Here is a 17,174-nt window from a genome sequence, read left to right as displayed (position 1 = left end):
GTGAAAAAAAGAAACCATAACAGTCAGTATGGTTCAGTCTTAATTCTAGGAAACAGCGACTTTTACAATGGCCCCCAATTCTGGATGTTCTTATTTTGACTGAAGCCTGTGAAAGCATAAATTATAATAATGATTCTCATAATGAGTCAGGCAGAACACTCGTAGGAAACAGTCCGCATTCAATGATAATACGCTGTGCGTACACTATCTTCTGTTCTTTTCCAATCAAGCATTTTGTTAATCTCTTTCCTTATTTGTGTTGTGAAAATAACGTCTTTTTATGCTTTTTGGAAGTTAGCAGGGTCTGATAGGGATGGGGAAACACTGAACAAAACCTTTTTCTAGCAGATAACACAGGCTTCATAGACAAACGGAAGTTCAAATAGGGTAACTACTTAAATCATGTCAACCAGAACGTGTTTTAGAGAAAAAAGTTTATTTATTAAGAAAAAGGCCCACCGATCCATTACATATTAAACTGTATTAGAGATATTAAAATATTTTAAACTCCCCTATTCCATAGATCTCATTTTATTTATCATTCTACACTTTGTTTACTTGTCCTATATTATTGTTTTGACATGTATATGAATGGCCCTATATATTTTTCTTCTCTTTCTGATTATATAATCCCATCATAGGAATATGAGTCAAGATATTTATTTATCCATTCTCCTATTGATGATAATTTGGTTAGTTCCTTTACTCTTTTTACCGGTATAAATAAAAACCTGCTGCTAGGAAAATCTTCATATATCTTCTTATAAATATGCATTTATCAGTCAGGATAGTTTCTTATATACTACAGGGAAAAATCCCTGACTTTCAGTGATTTTCATAGTAAAAATTTATTTGTCACTCAGGCTGCTAATTCAGCAAGGGCTTGCTTGGGGTGGGGAGTAGGGACACTCTGTTCCCGAGATGAAAGGAAGGAGTTTCTTCAACTGGTATTTGTGCTGTCTGTTACACGTCAGTCTGCAGAAGCAGACACCTGGCTTTAAACGCCTGGGCTCTAGCTATCCGATCATAGCTACAATTAGCTATAATTTCCGTGCTCTCAGAAATGAGAGAAAAATAAGCTGCAAGTTTGTAACATAGGTAGGTAGGTATGAGAGGTTCACTATTGAGACTTCTATGATGCTGGGTTATAGCATCCGGGCATAAAGGTTATTGCTAATGTTGCAGAAGGAATTTCAGCAATAGTGGCACATTTATTCAGTGAAAGCAGACAGGCATAGAAAAGGCTTGTGCAGAAGCAAAAATATATTCCCAAGAGAGGGAGTGGGCAGGCTGGAAATAGCAACTGCCCTGGACCTTGAGTGGTTCCTGTTTTTTGTTTTTTTTTTTTTAAATATCTTTTTTTGTTCAGATTAATATAAGGGTGCATATGATTGAGTTACATTCTTTGCATTTGTTAGGTGGTGTCCCATTTGTAGTTGAGTCCTTCACCCAGGAGGTGTGCCACACACCCCTACCTTATACCCATTAGGTGGGAGCTTACTGAGCTCAGTAAGCTCAGGGGTCTCCTCTCCTGACCCCTTAAACTTAATTGTGTTTTTCTCTTACTAGTGTGGGCTTGTAGTTGTTCATCTACTAGTTTCAAATCACATACGGTGCTTGTTTTTCCATTCCTGACATACTTTACTAAGGAGAACATTGTTTAACTCCATCCAGGTAAATGCAAAAAGTATAAAGTCTCTTTCCTTTTCATGGCTAAATTATATTCTATGGTGTATATATATACTACATTTTATTAATCCACCTATGGGTTGATGGGCACTTGGGTTGTTTCAACATCTTCGGGATTGTGAATTGAGCTACTATAAAAATTAGATTGCAAATGTCCTTGTGATAAATGACCTTTTTTCGTGTGGGTAGAAAGAAGAAGTAATGGAATTGCAGGATCAAATGGAAGGCCTACTTTCAGTTGTTTGAGAGTTCTCCAAGCTTCTTTCCAAAAAGGCTCCACTAATTTCCAATCCCACCAGCAGTGTCTGTGTTCCCCTCTCTCCACACCCACGCCAGCATCTGCAGCTTTGAGACTTTGTGATGAGGGCTGTGCTCACCGGGGTTAGGTGATATCTCAAGGTGGTTTTGATTTGCATTTCTCTGTTGATTAGGGATGATTATGTCTCTTGCCTAGTGATTAACTGGGCTGTTTGCTCTCTTCTGGTTGATTTGCCTGAGTGGTTTTTAGCCCTTTGTCAGATTCATAACACGCAATATCACCTCCCATTTTGAAAGCTGCCTATTTGCTTTGTTTATAAAATCCTTAGCTGTGCAGACACTTTTAAGCTTGATTAGATCCCAATTATTTATTTCTGTTGTTCCTGCTATTGCCAATGGGGTCTTCTTCACAAAATCTTTCACCATGCCAATATCATTAAGAATTTCTCCCACCCTTTCGTCTAGAGTTGTTATAGTTTCATGTGTTGATGTGAATCTTTCATCATGTGTGAGTTAATTTTTATTTGTTGAAGTGAAAAAGGAGCCTGGACAATCAGTGTCCATTTACTCATCGTTCTCCTGTGTTTCCTACAAGGGATGGGTATAGGGATAGGGTGATCAAAACCCACAACCTTAACTTACGACAAGCGTGTTACAGCAGGAGAGGGATCACCTTGTACCAGTGTAACCTGGGGAAATTGACAGCTTTTTCTTCTCTTCCGATCTGTTCATGCAAGACTGTTTGAGACGAATGTTTCTGTCCCTCCTCCCTGGTTCATTCCCAACTGACGACAGACTCTAACAATAGATTAGGCACATTTTCAGCTTTAAAATAAAATTTCTCAATTTTTCTGGAGTCTAAAAGTCCTATACTGTTGAATAGATGTTCTCTTTGTTACCCACCTTGGCAGTACGTTTTATTGTTATATTTGCTAATTGTCGCTGGTCTGTTAAATGTGAAATAATACCACATGTGGTTTCAAAAATGCAGTCCCCTGATTGCTAATGCAAGGAAGCTTCTCTCTATGTGTTTATTCTTGATCTAGGTTTCTTGCCTTATGAAATTCCTATTTTTGTTTTATCACTATTTTCCTTTTCATCTTTATTTATTCAGAGGAAACACTGTATATTCTGAAAGTAATTTTTTGTTAATTTTTTTATTAAGTCATATATACATAGATCATGAATACATTTATGTATATGTCGGATACAATGTATTTTTTGTTAATATTATTGTTATAAATATTTTACCATAGTTTTGTCCTTATTTCTCACTAGTCTATGGCATCTTTACAGAAGGAGAATTTTTAAATTCATATATATTTGAATTTATCAATATTTTCCACTATAGTGGAAAAAAATACATCAGAGTTTTTCCACTGAGAACAGTAATAATCTCTAATGTTATTTAATAGAATTGTGGAAGTTATGATGAATGCATTAGGACATGAAGGTACTAAGTACAATAATTGAAAAAAAGGGGACAAAGCATGTCTTTATTAGATGCTATGTAGACAGAAACCCAGAAAACTCAAGAGCATCAACTCTTTGAGTAGATGAGCGTTCCTTACACCTATCACACACCCTACAGTAGAGGTCAACAGACCTGTTCTGTTAAAGGCCAGGTAGCAAATACTCTGTCACAACTTTTCATTTTTGCCTTTGTAGTGCAAAATCAGCCACAGACGATATGTAAACAAATGGGTGTGTGGCATAACACGTGGACATTGCCACAGAATACAGGAATTGTCTAATTTGACATACTAACCCCTATTCCCACACATGGCTTATAACATAATTGAAACAGAAGATAACAGAATTTTATAGCTGGAAAATTACCTGTGTGGTCTCTGTGTTCCTTCCATGATGGGATTTTGTGGCCCGTTAAGAACTTCAAATGATATGAGTATGTATCAGTAAAGATGACTCTTATCATTTCGTCAGAATAACTTCCTGCTAATTCTCCAGTAATTGCCTCATCTGACATACCCAAGACTCTTTCATCTGCCATAAAAGTAGGGAATATGATGATTAGTCAATTATAAGGAGACACGATTTCAGGAGGTCATGTACAATTGCTCTCGCTAGAGTTCTTGCAGAAGTAAAACAAAATCAAGTATTAACTTTGAGAAAATCAGATAGATAAAACATTTGAGAAGAGATAATTCTAAAGTTCCATTTATACAAAATCAGGAGAAATACATGATAATCACTTTATCTTCATATGTATGTTTGATATACTGAACCAATTTCAAGGACATATAATGCTATACCAATTAGACTATTCACAGAAGAATTAGTATTCTTGTAAGTCTAAAATAGTAGAGATAGGTAGGTAGGTAGATTGATGTAGATAGATAAATATTTAGATTGCAATTAGGCACGATTTATATTAAGTGAAAAATAGTTATCAAAATTTATTTTCCTTGAACAACCCTGATGGTATGGTTAATAAGTTCAAAAAGAGTGAAAATTATTTTAAATACAGGACAAGTGCCTATGTTGACATCACTATAAGAAATCTTCTTTTCAGTAGATTTTGTGTTCAACATTGAGTAGATGTTTCATTAAGACTGAAAGAATGAGGAAGACTACAAAGTCCTGGATTGGACATAGAAAGAACAGGCCATATGTATATGGGTAAAACTGAGTTTTATTCTAGAGTTTATGTTTTGAATTTGTGTCATCCTGGGCAAGTCACTTTATCTCTGTTATTTAATTTTTATATTTGTAAAATAAGTTTAATAATATCTATCATTATTACAGCATATTAACACAGAGTACAGAATAATATAGAACAATATTATTATTACAAAATAATATTCTGTAACTGCAGAATAAAGTGGACTTGGTATGAGTAGATAAGATGTGCAGTGTAGACATTCAGATGCAGGTGAAACAGTGAGATGGTTGGTGAGGTCCCATGGGGAAGCAGGTTTTGGATGGTTCACATCCAGCTGGTGTGGCAGTGGGTCATGAGTCACGGATAGGAAGGAAAATCCAATAACCTCTGGAACTGGGCCCAAGGAGGCTACGATTACCAAGGGGCTGGACACAGACTCCAGAGAGGGTAGATTACTGGATACTTAATCCAGAAAAAGGGTGAGAATCCAAGCACAACACTAATGGTTCCCTGGGACAGAGTGGAATTATGGACAGAGATGGATAAAGAAAGACAAAAAGAAGTTATACAGACTTCCAGTGATGGGAATGGGATAAGAGCCGTAGGTCCCCTATACAATAACGTCCTGTGGGTGTGTATGTGGAGGGGATTACATTGGTTAAAACTAATAGCCAGTGTCCTCTAAGTCATGTTTCTATGTTCTTTTTTAATTTGAGCAATAATTCAAATGCCATAAAATTTTCCATCTTTAATTGTACAATTTCATGGTTTTTAGTATATTCACAAAGTTGTACAAGCTCTCAGTTAAAGTTATAACTTAACTTACAATAACTCATCTCATCAAACAAAATTTCACTTTACATGTGACCATTATTTGGGATTTGAAGGGCTGTCTGGTGCTGAAGTTCTATAGTATTTTGATGGTTCCCAGTACATCTCTATTTACAGTGAGAATCTCCTTCTTTTAATATTTGTGAGCATTGTTGTCTTTCAATCAATTAGGCTGCTATTATCCAAAAAAGAATAATTATCTTTGCATTAACTTTATTAACTAACACATTGCTTAGCATTTTTACTTGTAGCTATTGAATTCTGATTACAACATCTAAATATTTAAAGGAAAAACATCAAGCCCTATAAATGCCAACCCATCTGCCATTCTCTATAAAATTCTTCTCAACAGCCATTACATTTTTACTATTCATGCTAGAAATCACTGCCCTATTACCACTACCCTGAGCATCTCAAATAAACTACCTAAAACTTGTATTTACTACAGCCTTAATTTTAGTCTTTACCCTAGCTGGAGGCCTACAATGGGATTATGGGACAATCACAATAGATTTCCCTTTGAAGAATGAATTTATAGTTGTAAAGAGCCTATGTTCTTATTATCTGCTGGCATCTAGTTATGCTTCTAGTAAAAACACACCAAAATTCATTGGGGATGCTGCCTCTTCACCCTTCACACACCCTCTGGTTTGGATATAGTATGGTTCATGTGGTACCTGGGAACTTAACAAAAGGACAGTGACAATACCACACATGTCTACTGTCAAAGGAACCAAATATTGGTGCCAGACATTCCTCTTAAGTTGCTAGAAAACTCACCTGACAGGAAGGGAACAGAGGCTACTTTTTTCATTATCTGTTGTGTTGTTTTGGTGACAGGTGCATATGCAATAGAAAATGAGGATTCATTAAACGAATCTACCCGTCCCAGGTCCTTGGTTGGCAGTGAAGACAAATCAATAGCTTCATGACCATGAGGATATAGGTAGACACAAAGTAGAAGGAACAATGAGCTCATCCATTCCTACACAATCCAAGAGAAAGGGTAGAGACAGTTACGATTTCAAACTAGTCATCCACAATCATTTTGGAGTAGAGTTGGTATCTTTGTTTACTCTTATGTCAACATATGCCCTAGTATAAACTGTTCGAAATGTGTACAATAGAAATTCAGTGGTGTGAGTTATTTTAATGAGCTATACATGAGAATTAAAATTTAATGAGCCTCATAACCAGTGAGAAAGCATGCACTGATCTGAAAAAATATGAGTTCCATAGCAGCAAGCTGTTTTAAATATTACCAGCTAGGATCACCTTGGTGACCCACTCACACTATGTTGGATTCTACTGAAAGTCTAGCTGTTGTGAGAGACAGTTTCAAGGAATTTCTCACTTAATAATGGTATGCTGGTTATATGCCAGGATTCTGGAGTTGGAAACCCAGCAGGATCCCAGTGACCTGAGGGATACTGTCTTAATTATGAATTTATAAATTCAGGTCACATACAAACTCCCAAAAAGAAAACACTTCCTTTCCAAAATGCATGACCTTAGGAAAAACCTCACAAAGTATGTATAATAGTATAATTCCAATGTAGTTAAATATGATATCTAGCTATCTCTATCTGATTTTTTAAAAATACCAAAATTTGCATTCCCACCAGCAGAGCAAAAGTGTTTCCTTTAAGTTAATAGATTCCTTTTGGAAAGAAGTTTGGAGAACACTCAGGGATCTAAAAGTAGACCTGCCATTTGATCCTGTAATTCCCTTACTAGGTGTATATCCAAAAGACCAAAAATCACATTGCAACAAAGATATTTGCATCAGATTGTTCACTGCAGCTCAATTCATAATTGCCAAGTCATGGAAGAAGCCCAAGTGCCCATTGACCCATGAATAGATTAATAAATTGTGGTATATGTATATCACAGAATACTGTGCAGCGTTTTAAAAAGATGGAGACTTTGACCTCTTCTATGTTTACATGGATAGAGCTGGAACATACTCTTCTTAGTAAAGTATCTCAAGAATAGAAGAAAAAGTATCCAATGTACTTTTATGAAACCAATTTATAATTACTCACACTTTCTTATGAAAGATAGATCATAACTATAGCCCAGGATGAAGGAGAGAAATGGAGGGGGAAGGCAGGGGAGAGGGGAAGTTTGAGTTTGATAGAGGTATGGTAAATGGTGGGACCACACCTACAGAGTATATTGAAGGGTACAAGTCAAATCTATCAATAGAGCATAAGTGTCTTAACACAATAATTAAGTAAATGAGGTGAAAGCTATGTTGCTTAGTTTGATGTAAGCATTCCAAATTGTATAAAAAATCAACACATTGTACCCCACAAATGCATAAATGTATTCATGATCTATGTGTATATGACTTAATAAAAGGAAAAAAATACTAAAATTTAACCAAGATTTTTGTTATGTGGTCTAATGCGGACTGTTTCCTTGGCACTGAATACATCTTAGACTTTTCTATTATTTTTGAAGTAAAGGAATTGTCTTTTAAAAAAAGACAGTCAAGAGAAAGACACTCAAAGAGAAAATGCAAGTTACCTATTGCCATGGAGGGGTTTGTTTCACATGTCTGTGGACTGCCAATATCTTGACCCAACTATTGATAAGTGGGAACACCAGTAAACCCTGTGACCTTTGGCTTTTAAAAAAATTATTGAACTCTCAGGTGCTGACAAGCTTCAGTGCTTTTTAACCTCAATTTCTGAGCTTATGTCAATTGAAATGTCTTCAAACAGATTGATGGTCTGAAGAATAGCTTTTGCTGTTGTGTAAAGGTGCTTTATTATTTTTTTTTTCTGTTAGTGTGTATATGGGAGGAGATGGACAAGGCATAAATATCTGTAAGGCAAAAAACATTTTCCCATTATAAAGATAAAGTGACACAGACACTGAATCCTACCATTAAGGACTCTCTTTTCATTCTCCATTTTTTAAGGAAGTTCTTGCAGAGTAAGGCCCAAGTTTGTTGACACACACTGATCTCTCTCTTACTCATTTTGCCCTGTCAATGAGAAAAATAAGAAGAGAAAGTCAACTCAAAGTTCTTAATTAGAAGGACTATCTTGCAAATAAACAAAAAAAGAGTAGCCTAATAACTACAGTGTTATAGATGAGTGGTTAGAATCAGAGTGTTCTCAAGTTTGCATTTTTGTTACTATGTATTCCACTCTTCCCCTACCTTCCCCACTTGCAGACTCTTTGCTCCATCATTTATTTGTGATGCACTGTGACAGCAATCAGGCTGTTCCCTCTCAGCTCCCAATTCACCCTTCAGAGCCTGCTCTGTGAAAATGGATCTGGGCCTTTGAAATATTTCCCTTTGCCAGCTGGCATGATGTTATGCTTCCTCAGCAGAAAGGACTATAGAGACATTGAGGGAAGAAGAGGCTCCCCTTGCTGGTATCAGTGGTTCATTTGCTGAATTTCTATAGAATTCACTGTTCTGCTCAAACTAATGGTTTTCGCCAATGCAAACTGCCTGGAAGATGCACGTTTCATGGTGTATTTTTTCTAGTTCTTGACTGAGGGTTCAGTAGTGTATCTGGGAAACCTGAGCAGCTAGACTCCTTTTCCCAGAGCTTAGTTTCCTTTGACCCTCCTATTACAATGACAGCGCACCCCAGTCCTTGTGCCCATAGTCTCCCATTCCGGCTTTTTCACTAGTGAGGGGGCTGCAATCACACCTTATCCACATTGCCAAAGTCCTGTCTTCCCACCCAAGTCTGTTCTGCCTTGGCTGTTCCCCATCAGTCTCAGGATTCCCTTTTGGGCTCTCAGTCCATCTTTATAATTATTCTCCTATCATTACTAAATAATTCTTGTTATTGAAATCCTATTGTTTAAGTACTCTGTGGTTCTCTCTCCTGATTTTTTCTAGACCAATGCATACACATACACTCCTCTTATCTTTAATAAACAGATTATTGTACACCTACTTTAACTTACCTATATTTAGCTTGTTTGATTAAGAAACTGAATAATTAGTTTTGGGAATTAATTTAAGATATTTTCATGGAATCTTTGTTATTTCTAGCAGAAATCAATGAACTCCACACTAATTTGTTGTGGAATGACTACAAAATTTCCCCAGTGAAAGAAAATTTAATTTTCACTTTTCTTCTATGGAAAATTAAAATGTAGAGATAGAAATTCACCACCATCTGGCCTAATGGTCATATATAATTTTGGGAGTTCGTGATGTATTCTAGATAATTATTTGTTGCTGGCCAATAAATTTCATCAATCTAAAATGTACCTTTATTGTACACAAGTTTTAGTTTTGTTACAGTCAAATTTTTTTTACCTTTTGCCTTGTGAGCATGTATTTTGTGTGTTATTCTTGTTTAGACATTAATTTATTTTTCTGGAGCTGTAAATATACATGCCTTCATTTTCTTCTGATAGTTTCCAAGTATTTTTTAATCATGTGTACATCTTGAATAAATATCTGCATTTATTTTTGTGTAAGATGTTTAGAAGTCACCTGAGCTGTTGTTTGTGATTTGTTTCTACATTGTCAAGCAAATTGTTCCAACACCAATTACTTCATGATTCATTCTTTCCCTATTTATTTGTTATGCCTCCTGTCTCATACACCAGACATATATGTATGTATATCTGTTAATGCATATGAATATATATTTATATGTGTATATGCATTTTGAACTATTCTATTTTTCGATTAATCTCTTTTTATATTTCTTGCACACATTCCTAGTTACTAGAACCTCATAATAAACCTTTAGAAAAGCTAAAACAGGTCCTTCTTATTCATTTTTTCCAAAATTTATGTCTTGGCTATCCCAGAATCTTTCTACTTGTGGTTGAGATTGCTAGCTTTTCATGAAAATATGTTTCTTTGTCTTTCTGAGACTCGAAGTGACAATGACACATATTGCATTCTACCCAAGGGAATATGAAAAGAAGAAATATGTGCATTTCTGAGTCATAATCTTCAGAAGTAGATGTGCATCCCCACACTCTTTTTCCTCTTCTGCCAAGCAGATGCCTTAAGAGACAGCAGGGTTAAAAAATGGATGTAACTCATTTCCCTAAATCATCATAGGAAAGAAACCAACCAACAAGAAGCAAATGTCTTAGATGGTTTAGTGAGCAAAAAATTATATTCTATTTTATTTGAGCCATTCCATAATTTTGGTTAGATATTTTTTCTCACAGTCTCATTTATATTAACTAGTGAACTCTTTTAAATGAATCTTAGAAACATTTTAGCAAGTTCAATAATACAGATCAGATTTCCATAGCGTTAAATTTATTAATTCACTCAGAAAGGATGAACTTTATTAACTTTATTTTATTAAGTTTTCTTGTATATGCAAATTACTTTTTCAGTAACTATTTTATATCCTGTAATAATGTTACCTAATTTTTAAGTGTCTAGAAAAAAATGTATGAAATAATTTTATTATAATTACTTATAAAATTTATAGCTTATGACCAGCATTTTGATGTATTGATTATGTGTGTTGGTCTTTGCGCAAATGCCACTGATTTGATATATTAATCTTATGTCTAAAAATATCAATGAATTCTTGAATTCGTGGCACATTTTTAAAAATAAATATTTCTGTATTCTAATATAGAAAATGACATCACCTTAAATGACCCCTTAATCTTTTATAACCTTTCTTGTCTTAATATACAGGATGGAAATATTATGCAATGTTGAAGAGCTAGGGTAATTACAGGCATTCTTGTTATCTTCCTGATTGAAGAGTGAATATGTAGAATTTTCACCATCAGAAATGGTATTCTCTATAATCCCTGACTTCATTATGATACAGTTCATCCATGAAACATAAACACCTCTATTCTCTAATTCTATTAAAAGAAAAAATAATTTGTTAAATCTACACACCTACAAAAAAAACCTGGAAAGATGTAACCAATATATTCATATTAATGATGTTTCTTTTGTACTTATTAGAAAGATAATTTTTAATACCTGTGGCCTATCCCTAAGCTTTCCAATATGGTAGCCCTAGACATATGGCCAGTAAACACAGAAACATGACTGGTCCTAGGGACATGAGAGAGGTGCACACCAGATTTCAAAGACATAGTATGAGAAAAATCAATGTAATTGATTATGTACTAAAATAATCATATTTTAATGTATTAATTTCAAAAATTACTATTAAAATTTTAAAAGAAGAAATGATATTCTATATATAATTTAGTTAAATGGTTTCTGTTAGAATATAGGAACATCAACTGCTGTTCTGCTTTTCTAAATTGTTGATTCATAGATAAATTTTGCATTTTAGTAGATACTTTCTCATATTTTTTTGTGATTGAGTCTGATCTAATATGCTAATATATCATTTAGCTGGATATAGACTTTTATGTTTTCTGGAAAATATTATAAGATTCATGAAATTTTTTGTTAATCCTACCGAGTTGAATTTGCTGATATTTTACTTAGGATTCTTTGTAAACATAAATTACAGTGGACTATAACTTAATTATAATTTTTCATCTGTTATCCTTGTCTGATTTTAGCCCCAAAGTTATCTTAGCTTCATTATGGGTGGTATTTCATTGTTTTCAATTCTCCAATGCAGTTGGTAACATATGGGATGATCTGATCCTAAATGGCTACTAAACTTGCTGATACAACCTCATGAGACTGTAGTCTCTGGGATGGGGATGGGCTAGGTTGCTGTTAATGAACAAAGGATCAATTAATTAATGGTTGTTGGATTATTGTGATGTAATTTTGGTAATTTTCAGCACAAAGGTATTCATTATTTCTAGATTTATTAGCATGAAGATGAAATTTAAAATGTCTATAACTGAAAATACCTATTAAAAACCTTATACAGGGTAGACATAAAGTTTATGTGCAATTTAAATAGTAAACTAAGAAGAATGTGGTCCACCTTCATCCAGATTAATACAAAAGATGTAAAGTCCCTATCTTTTTTAATGGCTGAATAGTATTCCATGGTATACATATACCAATCCAATGTACTCAATTCAGTAGATAATCTAATACAAGACTGGGGGTAGGGGAATGAGGGATTGGGGAGAGGGGAAGAGGGAAGCAGATAGGGTTAACAGTGTATGACACATCTCTTGGGGTGGGACACAATTACAAGAGGCACTTTACCTAACAACCACAATCAGTGTAACCTAATTCTTTGTACCCTCAAATAATCCCAACCAATTAAAAAAAAGTAAGCTAATTTAAATTGCACATGAACTTTATGTCCACCCTGTATATATATTTTTTTCTATTTTTAAACTTCTACAATTTTTTTGAAACTTTTATAATTCTTATTAGTCTTACCAAAATTTTGAATTTATTAATAGTCTAAAAATAGCATTATTAATGTTCGACCATTTTGCTTGTTCATTATGTTTTCCATCTTATTAATTCCTCTCCTTACTGGATTGTGGTTTTATTTATACTATGGTTTGGATGTTAGTTTTGCTACTTTTTCCCTTAGCATCTTGGCTTCAGTGGTGGGCACTGAACACAGTAGCTGGGAACATGGAGCCTGGAGCTAGTGGACTATTGTGTTGGTTGGTTTATTGTACCAGTGACCCCAATTCTTTTTTTTTTGTTGTTGTTGTTTTTTGCAGCTTTTGGCTGGGGCTGGATTTGAACCCACCACCTCCTGCATGTGGGGCCAGTGCCCTACTCCTTTGAGCCACAGGTGCTGCCTAATCCTAATTCTGATAATTTTGGAGTTCCTCTCATAAAAGCAGTCTGTTACTTTGGCCAGGATGAAAGAGGCAGGATGATGATAGGCCAGTTCTGAGCCTCTACTGTATGAGACCTTGGGTAGGACCCCTCGCTCTCTGTGGTTCTTCCATTGCTGTGAAAGCAGAGCTGGTGGAGTCCATGGGAGGAGGAAAGGCATGTGAGTGAAGCTGAGTCATCACAGCCATCCGGTTGGGAGTGATGGCCAGTCAGCTCCCAGAGATATGATCGAGGCTACGTGAGGTCAGCCCTCTGTCAGGAACCACTGCAGCATCACAAACATAAGGGTTTATTTCTGCATGTTATTGGTTCTTTGCTTCTTTTTGCTATGCAATGTAAATGTAGCAATAGACCACAAATGTAGGTTACCTAGGATCGCCTTTTTAGCCTCCATAATATTGACTTTTCCTTGTTTTTACTGATTTTTAAATTTTGATTTCTAACAATTGTGATCAGAGAAATGACTTCTCTGCAAGATATTGTTTCTTTGGGATGCCTTCTGACTTCCAAGGTGGTGCAGAATATTTTAATATTTGGAGGTGTCCAGAAATACATGTATATTACCCTTTAGGTTACATGTGTTGTACATATCTATTTAATCTAACTGTATTCTTCAAATCTTCAGTGTCCCTTTCAATGATATATTTACTATGTCAGTCATTTCATGATAGAGTTCTATTTGAATTCAAAAATTTAACGCCAGTGATAATGGAGTTAAATTAATGGTTTGATAATTTCTTAGTATATTACTGTTAGTTTTTAGCATGTGCATTTAAATGCTAAGTACTTAGGTGTAGAAAATATATTTCAATGATTGCTTCTAGATTTCTTTAGGTTAATATTTACCAAGTGTCTTTTTATTTTAAACCTTTCATTGAATTTTTAAAAATTTGATTAACGTCTGAAACACTCATAGCTGCTGTATGTCTAAAAATCTAAACTGATAGATAACTATATAGTCTCATGCTTCCAGTTTTGTCTATATCTTTACCTTGATTAAACTGATAATATTTTCCTTCCTTCCCCCTTATTTCTTCTTCCATTCTGAAGAGATAAAAAGTATTTATATTCTTTTAATGTATAATTTTAAATTTTGGTCTTTTCTAGCAAACAACAACTTATCTCATGAAAACTTAACATTTATTGCCTTTATCCTCTTCTTACAAATGCCCTCTAGATATTTTAATTCTCTTCTGAATTTCAACCTGGTCAGCCTGGTTATTATAATACAAAAATACAGTTCAATATTTAATCTAATGATCACACCAAGTAGATTTGCTGCTGAACTAAAGAGTCCATCCATCCACCTGGCACCCAAGCCAGTTAAAGGAGAAGTGGATTAGAACTCAACTAATTTTGCTTTATTTACAGAAATGCCAGTAACTCTAAAAACAGCAAGAATATGTCCTCAGAGAACTTCTCTGCTTTCCTGATTCCCTTTGTTATTTAAATACTCTCAGAGCAAAAGCAAACATTAGCAATGTCACTAATCATCATAGTGTAGATTAAACCTAATCCCCATAGGTTGTAAGTTTACAAAATATTTCCCTGATCTCAACGTGGTTACTACATCTTCAAAGCATTCCTACTGTAGACTAGATTCATAGCTCATCAATATTTTCTGAAGTGCCTAAAGTGTCCTGGGTCCTCGGTCAGCACTTGGGGCATCCAGTCCCCTCACTTTATCTATGACAGAAAGCCTTCTAATTGAGTAAACAACTCCAGATGGCAACACACAGGCCCAGCTGGTCCTTCCAGGGCCTGTCCACCAGCTTTGCTGGTGTGTAATGGTTATTTAGGATAACAGTGGTCACCATCAGATTTATTTGTTAATTAAATTTGCCAGTGAATTGTGTGTTTCTGTGAGGGACTCTTTGATATAGGTGGGCTTGTGCTTGAGGTGAAGGGTAGAAATTCCACTGAATGTGGCTTGTATGGCTTCAGCTGGGATAAGACCCTGGGACATTGGTCCTGGTATAGGTCACTATGAAAACATCTCATGAATTTTACTTAAAATTTTTGCAGAGAGAAGCATTTTTCTATCATAGGCATTACATCAGCAGCCAGAGAAGAAGTCCAGCTGTGGACATCCTGTCCCTCTTATAGGAGCAGCAAAGCATGGGTTTAGCACATTCAACCTTGAGCAAAGAACGTGACACAAGAGTGTGGGTCTGACCTAGTAGGGGAAGTTACACATACATGTCATCTCAGCAAGGACACAGAACACTTCCCAGAAGGAGCTGCCTTGGAATATGATAACCCCATGTCTTTCCAGAGCCCCAGTGAACCAACACTACACCAATAGGACTTGCTGAGCCCATCTTGAAAATTGCAGGACTTCAGTACTCTCAAGAGGTGGAGAGAACAGGGTATCTAAGCTAAAATATAGAAAGGAAAGAGATTCAAAGCCAAACAAGCATCAGTCTTCCAAGAAGCAGACTGGGGACGTGACTTGGAAGAACAGGTTAGGACTCCTGAGCACAAAGCTGAGTCCTGCCTTGTGAAGCAACTGGTCTCCACCCCCCCACCCCATCCTCATGCCATGTTGGTCAGGGATGGAATCCACACGGTTGCCATGAACTCCTGCATAATGATCAGGGGCAAGTGTGTCCCCAGTGTAGCCATCATCACATTCAGAGGTCAGGGGTGTGCACAGTGAGGTGCTACTTCTTAGAGTTAAAGCTCAGATGGGGTGTCCAGGGCCAAACCCACTGAGAGGAACCTTAGGGCAGTGTCAGACAGTACTGCCAGAGGTAGATCCCACAGGTGACAGCCTCGTGGGCTGAGAGCCAAGTCTAGAGAGAAGCCAACTAAAGAGGTGAGAAAGCCCATGGGAAGGAGGAGGAGGGAAAGTCAGCTCGGAATCAGCAGCATGGTCAGAGTGTTCACTGAGGGGGAATGTGGATCCCCATTGGTGGATCTTAGTGCAGAAAATTCAAGATGTACACTTTTTAGAGAACTGTTTTTCCTTCCTGTAAGAAGGGTGAATTGCCTGTTCCAGGAGGTTGGACAGACTGAGAAAATGATCTCCTTTCTATGGAGTCAGCCACAGCTCCAGGCAGCATGGATACTTCTGTCTGCCTCACACCCCTTAGATTTTCCTACTTGGTTTTTCCCCCAGTCCATGTATGCTCTGCAGTTTGTTAAAAGATCAACAACAACACACATTTCTTGTACACATGGCAAATAGTTTCAAACTGTAACTATTGTTGTTAAATTCAGGACAAAATGTTTATTCTACAGAAGCATGAAATTCTATTTATGCCACAGTGTGCATTTAAAATAATTTTGTGATAAGAAGAAGCTAAATAGTTCACATTCTGATTCAACTCATTGTATTCAATCAGTAGAAGATCCTGGAAAGTGCCTTACATTTCTAAAATTTCCATTGCCTGAGAGTAAATTATGGAAATAATAAAAATCCTTTTGCAAGTTCTCTTGGTAAACAGTCCCAAAGCCAGAAAAACAATTATCCAAAATACCACCAAATTATTGCACAATACAAGCAAATAACTATAACTTAAAAACAATCCAGGCTTGCAAACCAATTCACAAAATTCTAAGTGCTTTATAATAATTTTTGTAGCCAATTTTGGTTTTTTCACTCCTATTCTTAGTTTCTGGTTAAAACAGTATAATAGTTGCGTAATTTCTTAAAAGCTTTTAACCCACTGCTTTTATCTTCTAACATTGAACACCAGATATCAAAATTCTTAAAAATAGCCCATTAATTTCCAAAATAATTTCTCGACACACGGGTGGCATTTAGTTCACAAGGAGCTATTTATAATCCGGTGGTAGGAGATTTAAAAATGAGAAAACCCCCCAAACAACCACACACCCACGAAAAGCCCCACAAAACAAAACAGAAGAAAAATTTAATGAACTTACCTTTGGAAAATTTTGAGAAAAAAATCTAAAAGTACAGATTATCCACTGGTCTCCTTACTTGTAAAAAGATAATTCAGCGTTTTTTTCCCCTAGTCTCTATCACATTTCTAAATTTGCTCTAACTACTTGACTACTATGAAATGCTTCTGTGAAGACTGC

At 35.8% G+C, this 17,174-nt stretch overlaps 1 protein-coding gene across 1 annotated transcript in view; it reads right to left on the bottom strand.

Annotated features, from left to right (window-relative positions):
* The window catches only part of LOC100963395 (ATP-binding cassette sub-family A member 8), a 61,824-nt gene extending 44,650 nt beyond the window's left edge, over positions 1-17,174 (bottom strand). Inside the window, exons 1-4 of the mRNA XM_003786610.3 lie at positions 17,016-17,174; positions 8,295-8,396; positions 6,182-6,386; positions 3,787-3,951 (exon numbers count right to left, since the gene is read on the bottom strand). Coding sequence (XP_003786658.1) covers positions 3,787-3,951; positions 6,182-6,386; positions 8,295-8,390 — 466 coding nt within the window. The 5' untranslated portion in view covers positions 8,391-8,396; positions 17,016-17,174. The remainder of the gene's footprint in view (positions 1-3,786; positions 3,952-6,181; positions 6,387-8,294; positions 8,397-17,015) is intronic.

The sequence above is a fragment of the Otolemur garnettii genome, unplaced genomic scaffold, assembly GCF_000181295.1.
Source record: "Otolemur garnettii isolate 467f Iridium unplaced genomic scaffold, OtoGar3 scaffold00018, whole genome shotgun sequence".
Classification (NCBI taxonomy): Eukaryota; Metazoa; Chordata; class Mammalia; order Primates; family Galagidae; genus Otolemur; species Otolemur garnettii.
Note: the sequence above shows the minus strand (reverse complement) of the source record. Positions and strands in the feature narration are given on the sequence as shown.